This window comes from Cetorhinus maximus, chromosome 32 (genome assembly GCF_964194155.1).
Source record: "Cetorhinus maximus chromosome 32, sCetMax3.hap1.1, whole genome shotgun sequence".
Taxonomy (NCBI): domain Eukaryota; kingdom Metazoa; phylum Chordata; class Chondrichthyes; order Lamniformes; family Cetorhinidae; genus Cetorhinus; species Cetorhinus maximus.
Window position 1 is genome coordinate 9,769,534 of NC_135910.1, and position 19,108 is coordinate 9,788,641.

Consider the following 19,108-nt stretch of genomic DNA (forward strand, 5'->3'; position numbering starts at 1 on the left):
GCCTCTACCACCCATTCAGGCAGTGAGCTCCAGATTCCCACCACCCTCTGGGTGAAAAAGTTCTTCCTCACATCCACTCTAAACCTCCTGCCCCTTACCTTAAATCTATGCCCCCTGGTTATTGATCCCTCCACCAAGGGGAAAAGTTCTTTCCTGTCTACCCTATCTATGCCCCTCAATTTTATACACCTCAGTCATGTGCCCCTTAATCTCCTCTGCTCCAAGGAAAATAACCCAAGTCTATCCAATCTCTCCTCATAACTAAAACTCTCCAGCCTAGGCAACATCCTGGTAAATCTCCTCTGCACTCTCTCCAGTGCAATCACATCCTTCCTATAATGCGGATTCCAGAACTGCACACAATATTCTAGCTGTGGCCTTACTAGAGTTTTATACAGTTCCAGCATAACCTCCCTGCTCTCTATGCCTCGGCTAATCCCATGGGCTCTTACCTTCGTTATCAGTCTCCCATGTGGGACCTTATCAAAAGCCTTGATGAAGTCCAAGTAGATTACTTCAAATGCATTGCCCTCATCTACACACCTGGTCACCTCTTCGAAAAATTCAATCAAATTGGTCAGACATGACCTCCCCTTAACAAAACTATGCTGACTGTCCTTGATTAATCCCTACTTCTCCAAGTGTAGATTAATTCTGTCCCTCAGAATTGCTTCCATTAGTTTCCCCACACCAGTCAAAGCAGCTGAGGTTAGACTGACTGGCCTCTAGTTCCCTGGTTTATCTCTTCCTCTCTTCTTGAATAATGGTACCACATTGGCTGTCCTCCAGTCCTCTGGCACTTCCCCTGCAGCCAGAGAAGTATTGAAAATTATTGCCAGCGCCCCTGCTATCTCCTCACTTGCCTCACTCAACAGCTTGGAATACATTTAATCCGGGCCTGGAGATTTATCTACTTTTATGCCTGCCAGACCACTTAGAGCCTCCTCCCTTTCTATGCTAATTTATTTAATTATATCACAGTACTTCTGCCCGATTTCCATACCCATGTTGTCCCTCTCATTCAAGCCTATCCTGCCATTCAGTAGCATCACAACTGACGTTCTATTTCAAATTAGTTCCAAATGATGGATTATGTTGCCCAGTTTTTGTCAAACACTGATAAGTCTGTAACAATTCAAATTTGTTTTGTTTTCTTTTTTGAAAATAGGAACTGTACCAGATTAATTCCAATCCAGTGGGACCTGCTCTGTATTCACTGATGTCCTCAATAACTATTACAGTCTCCTTGGCACATAGTGCCCATCCTGGGGGATATATTGAGTTTATGCCCTTTAATTCCAACTAGGACATCTGTACCAACTCTGTTTCATTGAGTTGTACAGCCTTTGTGATTGGTGACAGGTTATTAGTGTCTTGAGTAGTCGTTTACTATTTTAACTCAGAGCCAGAGAGTTTTACAGGCTCCGAGGAGACCATTTGGTCCATCATGGTAGCGTTTCCACCCCAGAGCACTGCAACTTCCTTTGCTTCAAATATATATCCCTTAAAAGATGCAAGTCTTTGATTCAACTGTGTCCTGTAGCAAAACCTTTCACTTTCCTTTTAAAGAAATTTCTTTTAAACTTTCTATTCACTTTGACTTAGTGATGATTTTAAAACTGATGACCCCTATTTACTCGAAGGGAATAGTCTTTCCCCGCTCACCATCAAAACTTTGTAACTTTAAAAACTGCTTATTATATCTCATTTTCTTCTCTGCTGCAGTAGTTACAGTCCCATTATCTCAACTCTCTCCTTGCAATTATGGTTTATCCATATGAATTCACACTTAATTCTTCCTCTCGCGTTACTGTCCTTGCTATAAAAGTTTTTTTTCAATTATTCATTTATGGGATGTGGGCATCGCCAGCATTTATTGTCCATCCCTAATTGCCCATTAGCGGTGGTGGTGGTGAGATGATTGAAATTGCACTTAGTAGTTTAACTGTGACCTAACCGTTGCCCGATAACAAATTTATTACAACTTCATTTTCTTACACTCCGTCTACAAAACCGCAAAAGCTATTGTCTCTTTATGGCTTTATCCAGCACACTGTCACTTTCAAGAAATTTTGTTTTTGAATCCCTGTTCACCCACATCCTCCAATGCTTAACTATTGAGTGTATATGCCCATTCACCCTTCTCTAATACTGTCCTGCTAAATGCCTACATGTGTGACATCAGCAAATGCCAATATGATGTTCCCTCACCCCAAGTTAAAATAATGTAAGCATATTCATCTCTCCCTCGAACAAAAGTGAACACTTAATATACCAGAAGGATATGCGAGAGTTAATGTACAGGAGGGATGGGTTTCCAATGGAAATAGTTACTATGCTATAGAAATGGGCTTTAATTGGAAAATAACCTTTTCTCACCTCTTGACCTGTTTTACATTTCTTAAGACACGACACTGATACAATCAATGAGAGCAACGAATAGTCCATAGTGAAGAGGGAGCTAATGTTGTCAAAGGGATTGCTGAACAGTGAGTTGGCTGTGAGTTGTTCCAACTCAACAGTGGCAGATTTCACTGCAATCCACCCCCGCCGGCTCCCCCAACAAGAAGTTCTGACTCCCACACTGTCTCACAGCGGAAGGCTTGTGATAATGCCAGCTTGACCCTAGGATCCAAAAAGATGCCAACACAAATCAGTCAGCATGACTTTATCTCTGACTGGAAGAAACCCCTTTTGAGGCTACAATAATAATATATCTTTGGTTTAGAGAATGAGTGTGAGAGTACATTAAAAAACATCTTTTCCACATTCTTCCTCCTAGCTAGACTGCAGGTTACTTTACAAACCATTTATAATATATAACAAAAAAAACTGAAAATGCTGGAAATATTTAGCATGTCTGGCAGCATCTGCAGGGAGAGAAACAGAGTTAATGTTTCAGGTCGTGACCTTTCATCAGATGCTGTCAGACCTGCTGCGTATTTCCAGCATTTTCTGTTTTTTTTCAGGTTTCCAACACCTTCAATATTTTGCTTTTAGACCATTCATAGTCTTCTTTCTCAGCTCACCCGTTCATATTGTGCGCTCTCCATAAAGCAAGGATTTACAGCTCTGTGACAGTCACCCTTGACTGGGTCCAGGTGCAACAGTGCCAGAGGACTAGTTCCAAATGGGTAGACCTACGCTCCTGTCAGCTGTGAAATGAACCAATTTACATTAGCCTAAGTGTACTCCTCTCCCTACTCCCAGCCTCAGACAACACTCCCAAACTCTGCACATTGGAAAATTCAATCTTGTTCATCATTTTAACAGGGGAGGGATAAAAACAAAAAGAGGATTATTGGAAATATGTTGAACGGCAAGGTTTAGAGAAAGGCCAAGGAACTTTGAGCCTGATTAGATTCTGGGTTGAGAGAGAGACTGAGAAATAATAAATTTAATGGGGAATGTGCACAGCCCAACAGCAGGTGATGAGTCAGGCAGCGACTGTTTATATTGACCTCCACACTCCTCTATTGTCTCCCCATTATCTCACTTCTTAGGGGCTATTTTCCTGGCCTGTGGCCGTGCTCAGGTCCCTGATTGCCAAGGTCAGGACATTGGGGAAGAGACTCGATCGCCACTCCCCACTTAGGTTGCTCCAGGTTTTCCTGGGGACACGAGCCTGAGCATTGCCCAAGCCTGAGGTAGAGAACTGGAGAAGTGTAGAAAAAAAAAACAGACTTGCATTTCTATAGCACCTTTCACAACCTCAGGATGTCTCAAAGTGCTTCACCGCCAATGAAGCACTTGTGCAGTTACTGTTTTAATGTGGCAGCCAATTTACAAACAGCAAAGAAATAAAGACCAGCTAATCTATTTTGGTGATGTTGATTGAGGGATAATTACTGTCTAGGACACCGGGGATAACTCTGTGGGAACTTTTATGTCCGTCTGAGGAGATAGATAACAACTCATTCAAAAGACAGCACCTCTCCCAGTGCTGCACATGAGCGTCAGCCTGCATTATGTGCTCAAGTAGGACTTGAACGAGTCAGAAGGTCATGGGTTAAGAGTTACTGAGGCAACAAATGCCAATCCCTGGGGTTGTGGAGGTTGTTGCAGTTATAAAGAGGCCAGCGGCTGCTGCTGATTATCCCTAGCCCACTGCTGACACTAAGCCTGAGCAATAGGGTTGCACCTGAGCTGGGCTTCTCCCCCAACCCCAGGCTCTTTAAACAGGACTGAATAGGCAAATACACTTCTGTTTAGCATCCGAGCTGGTGGCTGGGGGCTAGGCACAATTCATCCAATATATTTTATATTAAATAACAGTTTTCTAATAAGCAGTTAGAGGTCGTCAACTATTGGCCTTCTGTGATTGGTGCATGCACCTGAACACCCCCACCAAACCGCCCCCCCTCCACTCCATCTCTTTCACTTTCTCCAACTTTAAAATGCCCATCTTTAATCTTCAGTTCTGATGAAGACTGTATATCTGAGGTGTTAACTGAAACTGGATAACCTTTTGTCAACCACTTTGGACTTAAACCAGAGTATTTTCTAAATGTTGAGAAACTGAACTGTAGAGAGGGAATCAAGTACATAAATCATTAAGAGCTAGTAGTAAAGGCAATCAGAAATGCTAATGAATGTTGGCTTTTATCTCAAGGGCACTAGAATACAAAAGGGAAAGAACTTACGCTTCAGTTGTACAAAACCTTGGTCAGACCCCATCTGGAGGACTGCACTCAGTTCTGGGCACAGGGAAGATTTATTGGCCTTGAATGTGGTGCAGCATAGATTCACCGATAACATCAGGGCTTAGAGGTGTTTTTTTAGGAGCACAGGCATTTATATCTAGAGGACTAGAATATAACCAGGTAGGAGTCAAGCTTCAGCTATACAAAGCCCAAAGGGTTAGACCACACCAGGAGTATGGTGAGCAGTTCTGAGCATTATACCTTAGGATGAATATAGTGACCTGGGAGGCAGTGTAGTATAGGTCTACTAGAATGGTACTTGCACTCCAAGGGTTAAATTACTAGGAGAGAATACACGAAGTAGGGCTGTATTCCCTAGAATTTAAAGTTACGGGGTGATTCAATCCAAGTTTTCAAGATGTCAAGGGAACAGATAGGATACAGAGAGAGAACCCATTTCTCCTGGTTGGGAAGTCTAAGACTAGAGGGCATAGCCTAAAAATTAGAGCAAATGTTTCAGGAGTGAAATTAGGAAACACTTTGAACACAAAGGCTGATGGATGATTAGTATTTAAATCAATTAACTTTAATTCTGAGATTAATAGGTTTTTGTTATCCAAAGGTATTAAGGGCAAAGCCCTTAATATGGAGTTAGGTCACAGATTAGCAGTGATTTCACTGAATGGATTAAATAGCCTATTTCTGTTCCTATGTTGCATAAAGTTGGATTTTATTCCCTTGTGTATAAAAAAATATGATCTGATTGAGATGTTTAAAATGTTAAAAGGAATTGATAGGGTAGATATGGGGAAACTACTTCCTCTGGTGGGAATCCAGCATAAGGGGGCAGAATCTTAAAATTAGAGTGAGGCCATTTTGGGAGTGAAATCAGTAAGTACTTTTCCCACTCAAAGGTAGTAGAAATACCCAATAAGCTGTGGATGCTGGTGGTTAACTTGGAGTTTTCAAAACTGGAGTTTGATAGATTTTTCTTTGGCAAGCATACCAAGGCATTGATCAAATATGAAAAAATGAAGTTAAGTTACAAATCAACCATGACCTGAATAAAGGAACAGTCCTGAAGGCCGCCTTCTGTTCCCACGTCCTGAAGACCTGTTGAGCATTTCCAGTTTTTATTTCTTACGTCTTCCTTTGATTTTCCAGTGAGAGTCTAGTTTAAAATGACCTGGTTGCATTTTTTTACTAGCTATATAGAAACATTCATCAATGACTTCTGGCTGTGGTTTAAGGCTGTGTCCTAATGTCCAGTGGCTGGAGTGGTAGACAGTTGAACACTGATTTAGATGTTCAGATTCAAGCCCCCTCTGACTGACTGTAGTACTTACCTGTTTCTGTTGGACCTCCATTGTTAGATCATCATAAACTATTTGGGAGTCCACTTTTAGTAGACATTGACTTGTCGAACAAGGGCGTGCAAATGTTCGAAGTTTGTTGCCAGACCCTTTCTCATGCAATCCCCACAGCCCATCTACTCACTTCATCTCATTTTTCAATTATGTTCTTGAAATTCTTATCCACCTCAGCCTTTGTCTTGTTTTTATTATTGGCTGTCAGGATTTGGGCATCACTGGCTAGGCTGGCATTTATGGTCATCCCTAGTTGCCATGGTTGCAGTAGGGGACAGAGAACCATTAAAGTCCTTGCGCTGATCCCACACTGACATTAGCCAGGGAATTCCAGGATGTTGATGCAGTAACGAGGAATGAATGGTGAAATATATCCAAGTCAGAATGATACACAACTAGGAGGAAACTTGGTGGTGATGGCATTCCCACTCTTATTCTTAATGGCTGAAGTTGCAGGGAGAGGGGTAACCTTAGATGAGATTATACTGTATGCCATTGGTGGAAAGAGCGGATATTGGAGTTTGGTAGCAGGGACACTGATCAAGTGAAAGGCTCTGGCTTTCTCATACAATATTCAATAATATTCAGGATTCAATACCCTAAACTTGGAATCTTCTCCCCCTCATGCCTTCTGCTTTGCTCACCTGGGAAGCAAAACGTCAAAAACCCTTAACAGTATAAGAAAGAAGGAGAGAGTATGTTGGGAACAAAGGGGTTGCAAATGGAATGAGAAAATTACAGTCTTTGAATTGCACAAGGAGTGGTTCTGGCAATGCCTCCAATATTGCCATGGCACAGATATGCCACCCCGAAATGGCATGCCTATAATGATAAAAAAGATTAAAGCAACAAATTGAAAGCCTGGCATCTGGGTCATGTCAGAACTGTTTGCCAATGCTTGGTTAATAGGCAAAGTCCAACTATACAATGTACAGATGGATCAGGCTGTTTGTCCCTATGAATACAAGTTTGCACGGACACACTGAAGCATGCACAGCCTTGCACAACATCAAAGAGCAATGCCTTGACACAAGAAACAATGGCTAGGAATAGGGAGGGTTGACCCAACTATGATGAGTCACTTAATTTATACAGCAGTCTTCGAACAAAGAAAACTGTGTAACACACCGATACTCCCCATGGAGATGTAGCAAGGGAAAGGCTGCTGGATGGTTTGTACTTACAGATTCATGTCACAGAAGACTACATCTATAAGTGTCAAGTTTGATGCCCAACTCTTCCTCAAGGCTGATTTGGTCACGAGAAGAAGAGTAACTTTGATAAAGAACACACTGACAGCCCTTGCACATAATCCTTTTTTAAAGGAATCAGAAATTGCAGCACAGAAGGCGGCCGTTTAGTCCATCGTACCTAATCCTTCACCTGGAGTGATGATTCTAACCTCAGTTTTACTGACCTGTTTTCAAGTACTTGGAGGTCATTCACTAAACTGGACATCACATCACTATGCAACACCAGGTTTTCACCATGGCAGACATAGCCCCAATAATTTTTTGGTGGGTGATCTTCCGAAACTGACGTGAATACGCTGAATTTTACTTTGTGTCTAACCAATGATGTACCTTCCTGGAAGTGCCTGATGAGATAGTGCAGAGGGAGCCTTACTCTGTATTCAACAAATGCTATAGTTGCCTTGGATATTTGAAGGGGCAGCGTAGAGGGACATTCATTCTGTATCTAACCTATGCTGTACCTGCCCTGGGACTGTTTGTTGGGGACAGTGTAGAGGGAGCTAATATGAAGAATATGACCATAGGTGTCTGGCATTTATTCCTCAACTATACTTGCAAGTTCTATCTCTGCTTGCTAACCCTTATAATACAAATGCTTGCCAAGAGCACATGCCCATTCTGGCACTCAGATTAAATCTTAAGTAAGGCAGTGGTCTGCCCTATCCACAAATGGGACATCCTTGCCACCTGCTTTGTTGCTGGTGTAACACACATTGCTCCATCCTACTCTCCCTGACTTCCATTCTTTCTCTCCTTTCCCCACCTCTGCCCCTCTCAACCACTCTTTCTAGGCTACAATTACAGAGCACCAACACTCCTCTTGTATGTCACCCTGTTCCCATTCTTTTTTTGTGAAGAGCTGGAGAGTATTCTGGCCAACTTTCATCCCTCAAACGTTGCATAGGGAAATGTGAAACACACCCACCACAACAAGATAAATGACCAGATATTCAGTGCCAGCGATTCTGGTTGAGGGATAAATATTGGCCAGATCAGAGGGAGAACACCCTTTCACAAAACAGTGCCATTGGATCTTTAACTGATTGAGAGAAGAGGAGCCAAATCCAACATGAAACCCAAAAGTGTCCAGGAGGAAGGGACATTAATAAGAGTATTGGGTTGGAACAGGCTCTAGGGGCTGCACTGAGCAACTTCTTCTGAGAGGACAATGAGGAACTAAGGGCTGAAAAGAGTGTGGAGGGGAAGGGTAGCTCCCATCAGATCAAGAGTCACAAAATCACAGAATTATTACTGCACAGAAGGAAGCTAAAAAGCCCATCACATATGCACCAGCTCTCCAAATGAGCAATGCATCTAATGCCATTCCCCAACCGTTTCCCTGGTTCTAGTCCAGTGTGTACCTGTAATTAAATATGCTTCAGGCACAATGCGTTGAAGTGAATAATTTATACAGTGCTGCACCTACGGAACGCTATAAAGCACCTCGTCTGGGTTAAAGATTACCCAGGAAGGAATTCAATGAAGAGAACTATTATTTGAACCCGCAATTAAGAGTAAAATATGGGCTTTGGGTCATCCTAAGGTCATGAAGGGTGCTTTATAAAAACAAGTTCTTTCTCTTTGTCTTTCCAAGCACAAAGCTTTTCTGCTAAGTATCAACAATTAATCATTTAACATTTTTGATATGATAAAGAGTCAGCTGTGGCTTAGTGGATAGCACTCTCGCCTCTGAATTAGAAGGTTCTGGGTTCAAGTCCCAGTCCAGAAGTTTCAAAATCCAGGCTGACACACCCAGGCCAGAACTGAGGAAGTGCTGCACTATCAGTGTTGTCAAATTTCAGGTGCTATCTTAAAACTTGGCCCTCTTGAGTAGACATGGAAGACCCCATGGCACAATTTGAAGAGAAGCTGCCTGATAATATTACTAAAAACAGATTATCTGGTCATGATCACATTGATGTTTATGGGGCCTTGCTGCATGCAAATTGGCTGCCACGTTTTCTACATTACAAAGTAAAAAGCTTTGGCCAGACTGAGGTTGTGAAATATGCTATATAAATGCAAGTCTGTCTTTCTATCTTTGCAACCACAAAGCGCTGATCGTAGAAACTGCAAAGTGAGTGACAGCACTGCTTGAGCCACTTGAGACTGATAGAAAGGCCACACTGCTGGAAAGTAACCTTAAGGTGCAATGGGCCCGTTGATCTTCACAGTGCAGATTTGGTGCCTGATCCATTTTCAAATCTTTACACACTCTGGGTTGCTAATCAATTATACATCAGTGACAGCTTCCAAGCTTTATGTCACTGCTTTAGTCCAGCTATCAGTCAAGGCTTTGATAGGGAGGGAAACAAAAAGCTGACTCTGTCTGTGTGACGGTTACTGTTTCTGGGGTAGGAATTGACCTGGTTTCTCTGCCAGAAATGAGCACATTTTCCAGGTCTGGCATGGGCAGCAATAAGATATGGCTTTAAATAGAAAGCACTTCAACTAATGGAAAGACTTTTATTAGAATTGCATCTGGCAATTGATTCTAAATTAAACAAGCAGCTCTTTGACCAGTTAGTTCACTGCCCAGTGTGGCTCTGAGCTATTTCTATAATTCTATCCTTAGTCTCAGATCATTGATCTCTGCTGGGGCTTTGCACAATAGGGAAGCTACACTTGATCCCATGTCCTTCGGGTTGAGGGGGAAGGATTCCTGCTTCTGGTTCCTGTCCAGTGACTCCCTGCAATGTAACTATAAAAGGTTCAAGTTCCACTTCAGAGACTGGAGAACATAATCTAGGACTGCACTTCTGTGCACAATGAGGGACTGCTGCACTGTCAAGGGTGCCCATTTTTCAGATGAAATATTAAACCAAGGCCCCATCAGCCCTATTAGATCAGTGTAAAAAAATCTCATTTTGAAGAAGAGCAGACAAGTTCTCCCCGGTGTGGTGGCCAATATTTATTCCTGAAAAATAGACTTTTTGTCAAAACCTTTCTTCTTGCACTCATCAGGGCAATTTGCAAGAATACCAAAATGTAAAGGGAACAATAATTTATACGGTATGAGAAGAGAGTTTTAATTGCTCACAGTATAAATTGTTGTTTCCTTTACATTTAGTAGTCTTGCAAATTGTCCTGATCAGTGCAGGGCAAAAAGGTTTGACAAAAAATGTCTCTTTTTTCAGCAATACTCAAGTTCTGTACTACCAAACAACCATCAATATTTATTCCTCAGCCAACATAAATGAAAAGCAATGATCTAGTCAAGTTATCATTGCTATTAGTGGGTGTTTGATGTGTGCAAATTAGTTGCTGTATTTTCCTACATTTCTGTTGTATATTGAACTTAATAAGACTCAGTTGCAGGCAGCTATTATTGAACTAACTTTACACCTTCCCAGCAGAGAGCGCAATATAACAAAATGCAAGTTTTGTAGTATATTACAACTATAATTTTTGATTTTTAGATGTCCTGAGATTGTAAATGCACAATAAAAATGCAAACCTCTCTCTCTCCTTTTACAATCCAAACTCAGACTCTGCTTCAAGTCTCAAACTCCTCCTCCTCCTCCTTCAGGTACCATGCCCTAAGAGGGTGTTGGCAACCATGGACTTCCATTGGATTAGTCCATGATCATGCTTGATAAAGTATGGCAGTGGTTTGCCATTGCCTTCTGCAGTATGGCTGACCAGGAAACTCTCCTGCTCTTACCACTTGCGATATGGAAGGATTTACAGGCTGGTAATCAATCTGTTTGGGTAGGTTAGGAGCACACCTCCTGTGACCATCAAGCCCTGAATAGGGACTTGGATCTGGCCCAGAGTTAGACACACTATCCGCTGCACCACAAGACCTCCCATCTCAAACTGAGCCACTATATTGGCCTAAGTAGGTGGTGATGTTGGTGAGAGGGGGGAGGGAAAGAGACAAATACATCAGCCAGGTTCTTGCTTCTGAATCATGACCCAATTACTCCTCTATTGGCAAGTGCCAACGATGGCATTTCCTTGTAATGCCAGGATGCAGAAAATCCCAGGCTACACATGGGCTAGCATGGCTGGGCACCCCACTCCACTCTACCCACAGTGAAAGGAGAAAGGAAATCTGCAAACTAAAAACCTTCAAAAAGATGCAAATAATCTATTCAGGCATTGCAGAGAAGTACAGTCTGTGCTTCACTACATTGACACCAGCTGTTCACTGAACCTCCCTCAGGTCATTTGAGAACCTTCAAAATAATTAGACCAAAACAATACCACTGTATAGAACTAAATGGATCAAACCACTTCCTGTTCATTCCCCATCTATATAATGGAGTCAACTAAACCTGTTCCTGTTCACTCCCATTCTGCAGAACCCAATGGACCTAACCCCTTCCCTATCCATTTCCATTTTGTAGAATCTAATGAACTAAGCCTTAACATTCATGCTCATAATATACATTCTGTGATCTAAGCCATTTTTGCTGGGATAATGTGTATCCACTGAATCCTGTATCCATTTGAACTGTGAATATCCTGCAGCACATCAGCAGGTGGGTTTATTCCAAACTGGGATATGTATGGAGGGAGCATTTTAAGCTGTGTAATATTCAGGTGAAGTACTGGTGGTTCAGGTCTGACACTGGAGGATTGTTGTAGTGAGAACAACTTGTGGATGAATTAAGTGTGTCATACATTGTGTATCGGTACAAATGTGACCTCCTCTATGAGACAATAGCATGAGATGCTAAATGCAGTTCATGACAATCATTGTCCTGATCTTCACTGACACTTCCCAATTCCGCCTTTGCAGCATAATCAAGAACTGTAGCAACATATTTTTGTTCTAGTGTCAATCTGTCTAATTAGATGGTTGTATCCGAGGGTCAATTTGACTCGTTTTGTCCAATCAAAAAGTTGAATTATGTCTTTAAAGCATCTAAATTTTGATCTATGATTGATAGCAAACCTGATCATTCACAGAGTGTGTCATAACTGACATGGGGCCCTTCCGCTCCTTGAAAAAGATTGCCCACCTATGAGAAGTTTACTGATAAACTCAAATTAATCTTAACGGATCTGTGAATTTGTAACCATGATAAGCAGAGCATAGAAACACAATGGGCAGTATGCAAGGTGCTGGATAGTAGAAAAAGCACTGAGTAGAACAGATACCCTACATGGCAAGGTTCACCACACTGTAACCAACAGGTTAAGTTTTGTTAAGGTCAGGTGATGCAAGTGTTTGTTTACAGTCAGAACAATCTCCTCTCAGTAATTTAAATACCCAATTATTGTCAGAGACAGGCAGAAAGAGTTTGAACAGAAGCAACTACAGATTAAATTACAATCTACACTTCATTGGTTGTAAGGTTGATCACCAGGTCATGTTACAGTCATACATGAGAAATTTTCAATCTGAATTTTAGTTCTGATGTGAACCTACACATCAATGGAGCTGAAGGGAAAGGAAATCTAGAGCAGCAGTGCCATGGGAACACTATTACCTAGTCATCCTGACTTGGACACACATCACCATTGCTTGGGTAATTTTCCTGGAACTCTTAGCATCCTCGTAGGAATACCATCACCCACCAGGACTCCAGCAGTTCAAGAAGGTGGCCCACCATCACCACTCCTCAGGGCAACGATAGAAGGTCAATAAGTTTTTTTTATATCTTCCTTCACGAGACATGGGCATCACTGGCTAGGCCAGTATTTTTATTGCCCTTACCTAAACGCCGTTGAGAAGCTGGTGGTGAGCTGCCTTCTTGAACCACTGCAGTCCATGTGGTGTAGGTGCACCCACAATACTGTTTGGATTTTGACCCAGCGACAGCGAAGGAATGGTGATATAATTCCAAGTCAGGATAGTGTGTGGCTTGGAGGGGGAACATGCAGGTGGTGGTGTTCCCATGCCTTTTTTGCCCTTGTCCGTCTAGTTGATAGAAGTTGCAGGTTTGGAAGGTGCTGTCGAAGGAGCCTTGGTGAGATGCTGCAGTGCATCTTGTGGATGGTACACATTACCGCAACTGTGCGTTGGTGGTGGAGGGAGTGGATGTTGGAGGTGGTGGATGGAGTGCCAATCAAGTGGACTGCTTTGTCCTGGATAGTGTTGAACTTCTGGAGTGTTGATGGAGCTGCACTCATCCAAGCAAGTGGAAAGTATTCCATTACGCTCCTGACTTGTACCTAGATGGTGAACAGGCTTTGGGGAGTCAAGTGGTGTGTTACTTGCCACAGAATTCCCAGCCTCTCACCTGCTCTTGTAGCCACAAATTCAGCCTTTATAACAAAAACATTAAAAAACCTCACCACCCCATTTATTGATGAACAAAGGGCTATATTTTCCTTTTTCATGAATAAAAGATCAATAACACGATGATTCTGTAGAAACAATTGGATCAAAGTTAAGATGGCAGTTGACTGCTGCCTGGTTTCAAAGTAATCTGCCCAATTCAATCTGACAACGTTTTCATATGTGTGCAGAAAACTTGACCATACGCTCCAGTTTAAAATTGCGCCAATGAAAATTTTTGATTGTAAAGACCAATGCAGAGAGGAGAAAGTTACAACACCCTCATTAATCGAACCTCCACTATCATTTAGGGCTCCACCCTCAGATCTGACCTGACCCTCATGGTAAATCACCCAGTGAAAGAATGGTCACTTACTCATTGTTAATAATGAAGTGGGCAGCTGCACAAGAAGATAGAACCATACAGCACAGGAGGAGGCCATTTGGCCCATCTTGCCTGTGTCAGATCTTTGAAAGAGCTACCCAATTAAGTCCCACTCACCTGCTCTATCCCCATAGCCTCGAAATGTTCCCCCTTCAAATATTTATCCCATTCCCTTTTAAAAGTTACTATTGAATCTGCTCCCACAAACCTTTCAGGCAGCATATTACAGATCATTACTGAATAAAACTCATCTCCCCTCTGGTTCTTCTGCCAATGACCTTAACTCTGTATTCTCTGGTTAATGACGCTCCTGCCAGTGGAAACAGTTTCCCCCCCACCACCCCCATTTACTCTATCAAAAAGCTAAAGATTTGTGTTGCCTTCACAAAGCTGTAAATGGAAGTGATTTAAGATGATTGGCAAAAGAAGCAATGGTGACATGAGGAAAATTTTTTTTAATGCTGCGAGTGATTAGAGTCTGGAATGTACTGCCTGAGAGCGTTGTGGAGGCAGATTTAATCGTGGCTTTCAAAGGAGAATTGGATGATTATCTGAAAAGAAAAAATTTGCAGGGCCACAGAGAAAAGACAGGGAGTGGGACTAAGTAAGTTGCACTTAGAGACAGCCTTAACAAAATGACCTCCTTTTGTGCTGTAACCATTCTATGAACAAACTGGATTTGCAAAAGGGGAAGAATTTCATTCTGCAGCAAGCGTACTCTCACACAAATAGGAGCGTTAATCACATAATTTACCAGTGGTGTAATTTGGATCAGCCATTGGCTCCTACATCCCAATATCAAAGGAGCAGAGCACTTTTCTGATTTGTCCCTTAGGTCTTGAATGTCAGATAGTGCACAGAGCACTGGGAATAAATACACCAATGGATTCAGGCTATGTCCACTCTACAAGGAGGGAACTGGTGCATTTTCATAAATGTCAGCCCAACCTGGAGTTAATCGAGTGATTTAGTTTAATGAACAATCTGTTCTCATGCAAAATAAATCATTTGTCTCAGTGAAAGTTAGACACCGTGGTGATTAATTTGTGTTCCTGGGGATTATTTTTTCATTGAATTTTTTTCTCATTTGTGGTAGATCTTATATGGAAGAGGCTGGGAAAGCAGGAGGAAGGGAAAGGGAGGGGTGGGGCAATTCTGACGGGGAGGGGACGGTTAAACCCTTGGAAACCAAGTCTACTTAAAAACATTCACAGTGTTAGGAAGCATTTGAACATGACTGGAGGATCACATTTTGGAACAAGCGTATACACCTAAGATTTGAGCTACCTTGTGGGGGAAAAGGATTAGGGCAGTCCATTGGGAAGGATGTATCTCAGGCTTTGGTGGAAAAAGTTTCTCTGCCCTGGTTGGTCCAATGGGGAGGTATTCGGGTGACCTCTGGTCTAATGGAAGGAGGCAATGAATGCTTGGCATTAATCAACTAGTTTCTGATCCAGGGCAGTTTAGGGCTGGTATACTACTGGTACTTGGTGGCTCAGTGGAGATTCAAAGATTACCCAAGGTTTACTGAATCCTCAAGTTTATAATTATATGTCAGTTTTACACCCTGGTGGCTCAAAATGAAAACTTGATTGTGCCTCAGTTCGTATCACACACACAATCTCCTGGATTAGACATGTTAACAAGGAGTAGCAGTCAGGGGAAGAACAGCAATCCACCACTAACTTCACACCATATTAAGCCAAGAAACCATTATGGGATTTAATTGAATAGAGAAAAAAAATCTGCACTTGTACAGTCCCCTTTTCATGAACTCAGCATGTCCAAAATTGTTTTATGGCCAATTAAGTACTTTTGAAACAGAGGCATGATCGTAAAGTATGAAATGCAGCAGCCAATTTGCACACAGCAAGAATCCACAAACAAAAATAAATGAATGACCAGATGGTCTGTTCTCGTGACATTTGTCGAGTGATAAATATTGGCCAGGACGCCAGGCAGAACTTCCCTGGTCATCTTTGAAACGGTGCTGTGGATTTTTTAGACCCTCTGGAGAAGGCAAATGGGTTCTTGGGCATCAGGAAAACAGCACGTCCAACATTGCAACATTCCCTTAGTGCTGCACAGCGTCAGCATGGATTTTTGTGCTCAAGTCTCTGGAGAGGGGAGAGAACCCACAACATTCTGACTCAGAGGTTAAGTGCGCTATACAGAGCCAGGGCTGACACCTTCAGTTAATAGGTGCACAAAGTAGGATTCTGTTACTACAGAGGAAACAAATCACTTTACATGGGAAAGTGGCGAGCAGCAGTTAGACAAGTGAGAGCGCTTCAACAGGATGATGGATGGAAGCCTTCCACCTGATTGCAGCTATCTGACAGTCCCTGGGCTCATCCACCCGTCCCTCCCTCAGGCAACTGTGTGATGAATGCAGACACATTCTTGCAATCCCTGTGACACAATCAATCTCTCTTAGCAAAGACATTTCACATTCTTTAGTGCAGAGATATCAAACACCGGAACAATGGGACAATTTGCATTTATAATGCACCTACATGATATTTACCTTAGGCCCCTCTTCCCACCCGTTAAATATCTCACGACACTATTTGAAAACAAGCAGTGGAGGTCTCTTCGATGTCCTGGCTGAAATCCCTCAGCCAAAAATCACAAACAAAACACTATCTGGCCATTTATTTCATTGCTGTTAGTGTGATCTGGTTGTGTATAAATTGATTACCACATTTTCCACTTACAACAGTGACTACATTGCAAAAGTGCTTCATTAATTGTAAAGCATGTTGCAAATGCAAGTCTTTCCCTTTTTAAACCTCTGAACATAACAAGTCCCAAAATGATATCCAGGAATGTGATCAGACAGAATCGAAACCCAAGATAATAGAGACATTGGGACAGGTGACGAAAAGCTTGGTCAAAGAGGTAGATTTTAAAGAACATCTTAAAGGAGGCAAGCGAGACATGGGTTTAGGGAGGGATTTCCAGAGACCAAGGTCTAGGTTGCTGAAGGCAGTGGTGGCAAAAGATATGGGGTTTACACAATAAAGAAAGATTTGCGTTTATATAGCGCTTTCCAGATCACCTGGAAAGTCTGTCTTAAGGCACTTTAAAACCAACAAAGTACTTTTTGAAGTGTAGTCACTTATGTAATGTAGGAGAAGAGGCCGGAATTTTAGGAACAGTTCTGGGAGGGTCGTAGGAAATTAGACAGGTAGGGAGGGTGAAACGGTAGAAGTATTTGAGTAGGAGGGTGAGAATTTTAAAATTGACGTGTTGTTAACCCGTGGTAGGGTGCAGTCTGTGTAGGTCAAGGAGCACAAGTGTGCTGAGTGAACGGGACTTGGCGCGACTTGGGATATATTCCCTCCTGGAAGAGCAATTTCTCTGTAAATGGACTAAATGTTGCAGTTAACGCAGCCTTACCTTTAACATACGGATCTCTCTCAGTGCGATCTTCTTTATCAGTGGATCGTCCTCCGACTCCACAAACTTCTTGATGGCCACAATCTGACCCGTGTCCTTGTTCCTGCACCTGAACACCACCCCATAGGAGCCCTCCCCGATTTTACCCAGCTTCTCATACTTTTCCATCTCGCTGGCAGGGACCCGGCCTCACAAACACCCAAACCTCTAAGACAAGGGGTGTCAGTCTGCTTGTTCCAATCTTCGCCTGAAAATATATATATCTGTGTTTTTAATTGAAGGATCGACCTCTGGTTGTTTCTTATTTTTTCCTTTGTAGCAGTACTGCCTTACCTCTGTTTCAGTATTGCGGTTTCTCTCTGTTGCCGTCTCCGTCAACCCTCCCCGTTGCTGCTTTCCTCTCCCTGCGTTTTTCTTTCTGTATTGCCGTCTCTCTCTCTGGCTGTATTTCCTCTCTCTCCCCCTGTTTTTCTCTTCCTCTATTGCCGTCTCTCTTTCTGTTGCTGCTGCTGTTTTTCCTATCTCCTCCACCCCCCTCTCATTTCCTTCTCCTGCTGTTTTTCTTTCTGTCTATTGCAGCCTCACTCTCTCTCTCTCTCTCTCTCTGACGCGTTAAGAGTAGGAAACTGGATTTTAAAGATCTCCGAGGACCTCTCTTGCCTTGCTGCCCCAGGGAATCCCGCTGTTTGTTCTGCCTCACTCTCTATTCTGTCTTCTTGTTCCTCCCTGGGCCCTGCAGCCCCTCCTCCTTCGGCCGATTGAATCCAAATCTGTCACTCCACCTATCCCCACCCAACCCAGCCACGATCAAGTGCGTATTGTAACATTCCAAGCCCCGCCTCCGCTTGTCCTCATTGGAGACTGCGGGCACGTGCAGTTAACTCTGCTCTCTGATAGGCCAATCGGTTATATTTTCATGGATTAACAAGGGGAAGAAAATGATCAATGGGGACAAGGACAAAGGGCCGGGAATAAGGTTTACCTGGGGACAAGGGACTGGGAGTAAGATTTATGTGGGGAGAAGGGATTGACTGCGTGGGAGTAAGATTTACCTGAGGGCATCACCCTCTCAATGCAGCTCCCTGTTGGAATGACTCAAAGAGCACCTTGAGGAAAACAGCTCACCTGCCAAACTGTTTTAACAGTTTGAGAGTCATGAACATCCCAAGATGGAGAAGGTTCATTTGGGATTAAGGCACCGAGCACCTTGAGAGGCCTCGTCAGGAACATGCAGAGAGGAAGTCGAGTTGTCGGAGAGAGCATGCAAACCTCCAAACACCTCAACTATCCAACCCTTTGAGTACTACCCACCCTTCGGCAAAGCAGGGTCTGCAGATCGCGCATCAGACTTATCAGCCATGTCAGCAACCATCGAACTGGAGTGGAAGCAAGCTATCCTTGATCCCGAGGGACTGCCTCAGAAGAAATGTATTCAAGGTCATCCTGATCCTTTGTCTTTGATATGGGATGCTTGTTCCATTAGGATATTTAACAAGCCCATGCCTACCAGGCACCCAGTGAGAGATTGTGTTTTTTTTAAGCACTTGACCCTGGGAAAGTATGAAGGACAAACAATCAGTCCCTAACTTTTATACACTAGATGAAATAAACTGATCCATAAATCTCCCACAGACACCTGCTGATTCTGCTCACCAGCTTAAAAAAAGCAAATAAAGGATACATTCTCATCTCTACCAAAATGCATCTGTTTCAGTGGAGCAGGAAAGTCTGAATCCAGCACAGGTCCACAGGTGAATAGGGAACCCCAATCTATATACCCTCATTGTACAGAATTCCAATGGATAAAACTCTTCTCCATTCACTCC

At 42.8% G+C, this 19,108-nt stretch overlaps 1 protein-coding gene across 1 annotated transcript in view; it reads right to left on the reverse strand.

The window, feature by feature from the left end:
- LOC144671385 (cyclin-dependent kinase-like 1) overlaps positions 1-18,008 on the reverse strand; it is a 49,611-nt gene extending 31,603 nt beyond the window's left edge. Inside the window, exon 1 of the mRNA XM_078533266.1 lies at positions 17,283-18,008. Coding sequence (XP_078389392.1) covers positions 17,283-17,450 — 168 coding nt within the window. The 5' untranslated portion in view covers positions 17,451-18,008. The remainder of the gene's footprint in view (positions 1-17,282) is intronic.
- Between the last annotated feature and the right edge of the window lie 1,100 nt (positions 18,009-19,108).